Source organism: Montipora capricornis, chromosome 1 (assembly GCF_036669925.1).
Source record: "Montipora capricornis isolate CH-2021 chromosome 1, ASM3666992v2, whole genome shotgun sequence".
NCBI lineage: Eukaryota > Metazoa > Cnidaria > Anthozoa > Scleractinia > Acroporidae > Montipora > Montipora capricornis.
In genome coordinates this window covers 49,892,685-49,895,184 of record NC_090883.1, presented here as the reverse complement: position 1 = coordinate 49,895,184, position 2,500 = coordinate 49,892,685, and the positions used below count along the sequence as shown (strand labels likewise).

Sequence of the window (2,500 nt, the reverse complement as noted above, 5' to 3'; positions counted from 1 at the left end):
AACGGAAGAGCTTGCCAGGCTATAAACCAGTCGAATATCAACTTCGGTTGTTATTTTGAATTTGGAATGCACAAAGTTTTATGAACAGTCTGTTTTTTTTGTGCTTACTGTCACTACCTCTTTTGTTCCGAGAGTCATTACACGAGCCAGTGAAGGTCAAGCCACTTGGCGTAACTGTGCGGTTTAAATGGTACCGAACACGTTTGGCTATTAGAAGGTTCCCAGGTCCCTCGGTTCCAGTTCCTTGCTTCTCTCGAAAGTACGACTGAATCATACAAACATCCGCTTGCATGTACGCGTTACCATAGGCAATTAAAAGAACCAAGGAAAGAATGTGTACCTGAAAGATATAAAAACAAATAAATAAATGGAACCCTTTAAAAACAAGTTTGGTGCTTTTTCCATCGATATTATAAGCCGAGGTCAATTGCAGGAAATTTTACTTATCATCTTAACGATTTTGACATTGTTAAACTAATTGTTGAAAATTTTTTTTAACCAAAAAAATATATCTCCTCCATGAAGATACTCTAACATGACCGCCATTTCAGCACGACCATTGTTGAGGTCTATCACGGTCTGTAACGTCATGTAAATGCGGTTGCATATAAAGCCGCTTACCACTTAATTCAGTTGGTTGGGCATCGCCTACCATACGCGAGGTCGTGAGTTCAACTCCGGCCGGACCAGCACTCAGCCGGGTCTTTAAATAACTAAGGAGAAAGTATTGTCTTTGTAACTTCTGATACCTGCAAATGGTAGGACTTTTAAGTCTTCTTGGATGAGAACTATAAACCGTTGGCCCAGTCTCACAACCCTTGATCATCAATTCTGTGAGACGTTAAAGATCCCACACACTGATCAAAAAGGGCAGCGCACAAACTTAGTTTCGGGTGTTGTCGTCTGGCATGAATTCCTGCAGCTAGGCAGTGGTGATGTCTCAAAGAGGCTTATGCATGTTGTATGAGGCTGCGCATGCAAAAACAGCCAAGGGGACTTAAGCTTTGTAGATGAAGATATAGGTACAGATATAATTAGGTCGTAGGTCATCTGCAAATTGTAGAAAAATTTGGGGACTTTAATTAATTAAATTCACTTTTCACAAAGACAGGTGTGTGTAACACAGGCTTCCATGCTGGATCCCCTACTATTCCTCCTTCACGTTCATAATACGTGCTATGAGTCGAACGTTTTGAAATTCCTTCCTTATACTAGCGACACCGACCGGTTTTTGTCGCATGAAGAGTATAAATGCCATTGAAAAACATTGAACGGGGTATACATTTACCAAAACTATAACCTAGGTATACAAATTTCCCCCATGTTCCATGTAGGTGATCAAGGTGTCAAGCGCTCGACACCTTTCAAAAACAAACACGCATCTATAGTTTAGTGCCTTGAAGGCGCATGACTTTGCACAACCCGCAAAACTAGTTCCCCAGGAGTATTAGTGGCTCGATGGATAGAGCATCCGACCGGTGTTACGTCACGGGTCATAGGTTCGAATCCTTATTGTGACTCAGACTCAGAACACACAAAAAAACACAAAAAAAAAACCGAGTGCGCACCCATTTCACAAAACAAGGAAAGGATAGTTTACACGGCAAATATATATGGTCCGTGCTTTCTTTTTAATGGGTCCGGATCCAGTTTTTTTTTTTTTTTTTTTTTTTTTAGTGTAAATGGGCTTTCGAGTCCGTTCTTCTTTTTACACGTCAATAGCGCTGTGTAAACGTGTCTCCGCTCCAACTCAAATAAAAATCTGCAGGGTCCAGTGTAAATGTCGCTGAGCGAGAAAATTCGTTTGACACAAAGAGAAAAAGAGCAAGTGTTGTCTGTAACTTTCTCGCAATCTGATTGGTTCATTTCCCAAAATGAGCTTTCCTGCTTGGATTTTAGAATTGTGTGACACATTAACGCGAGCATGACGGGCATGACGCGAAGAGCGTTGCCTAGACTCTGATTGACAACGGCAAATTCGCCAACCAGATTACGAGATTACAAGCAATTGGGGTAAGAAGTTAATTGGGATGACGTTTCCAGCGTTAGCTCCTTGTTAGAGTCAATTGCCCAAGGGGTATAACGTTAGCTCACAAATCGTTAATTTACACTCATCCACTCTTTTGATAAAATCAATTTTTGGTGTTTCACTCCCAAACGACTCAGCACCAAAGTTCCATCATTCTTTGTTAGTATGATTACATAGGTGATTGCTTCTCAAACCAGTCTGCCACAAATTCTACAGATTTTCCCTGGAAATACGCAGTCTTCGGAGGTGTAAGCTTCGTTGTAAATATGCTTTGATTTTGCCGGGTTGCGTTGGCAGCAAACTCTGACAATGATCTTAGGAAAGTAGTTGGTCCCTCTTGAAACAACTTGATAACGTTATAACACCTTTACTACATGGCGCTAGTGGGACCTCAGCCATTATTGAAAATTGTCTGCTCTGATTGGTTGCACTTGAGGTGATGACTACGCTATAATCACCTAAGAGTTTTTT

At 41.1% G+C, this 2,500-nt stretch overlaps 1 protein-coding gene across 1 annotated transcript in view; it reads right to left on the bottom strand.

The window, feature by feature from the left end:
• Positions 1-2,500, bottom strand: part of LOC138054010 (uncharacterized) — a 16,890-nt gene that overhangs the window by 2,904 nt on the left and 11,486 nt on the right. Inside the window, exon 3 of the mRNA XM_068900532.1 lies at positions 118-340. Coding sequence (XP_068756633.1) covers positions 118-340 — 223 coding nt within the window. The remainder of the gene's footprint in view (positions 1-117; positions 341-2,500) is intronic.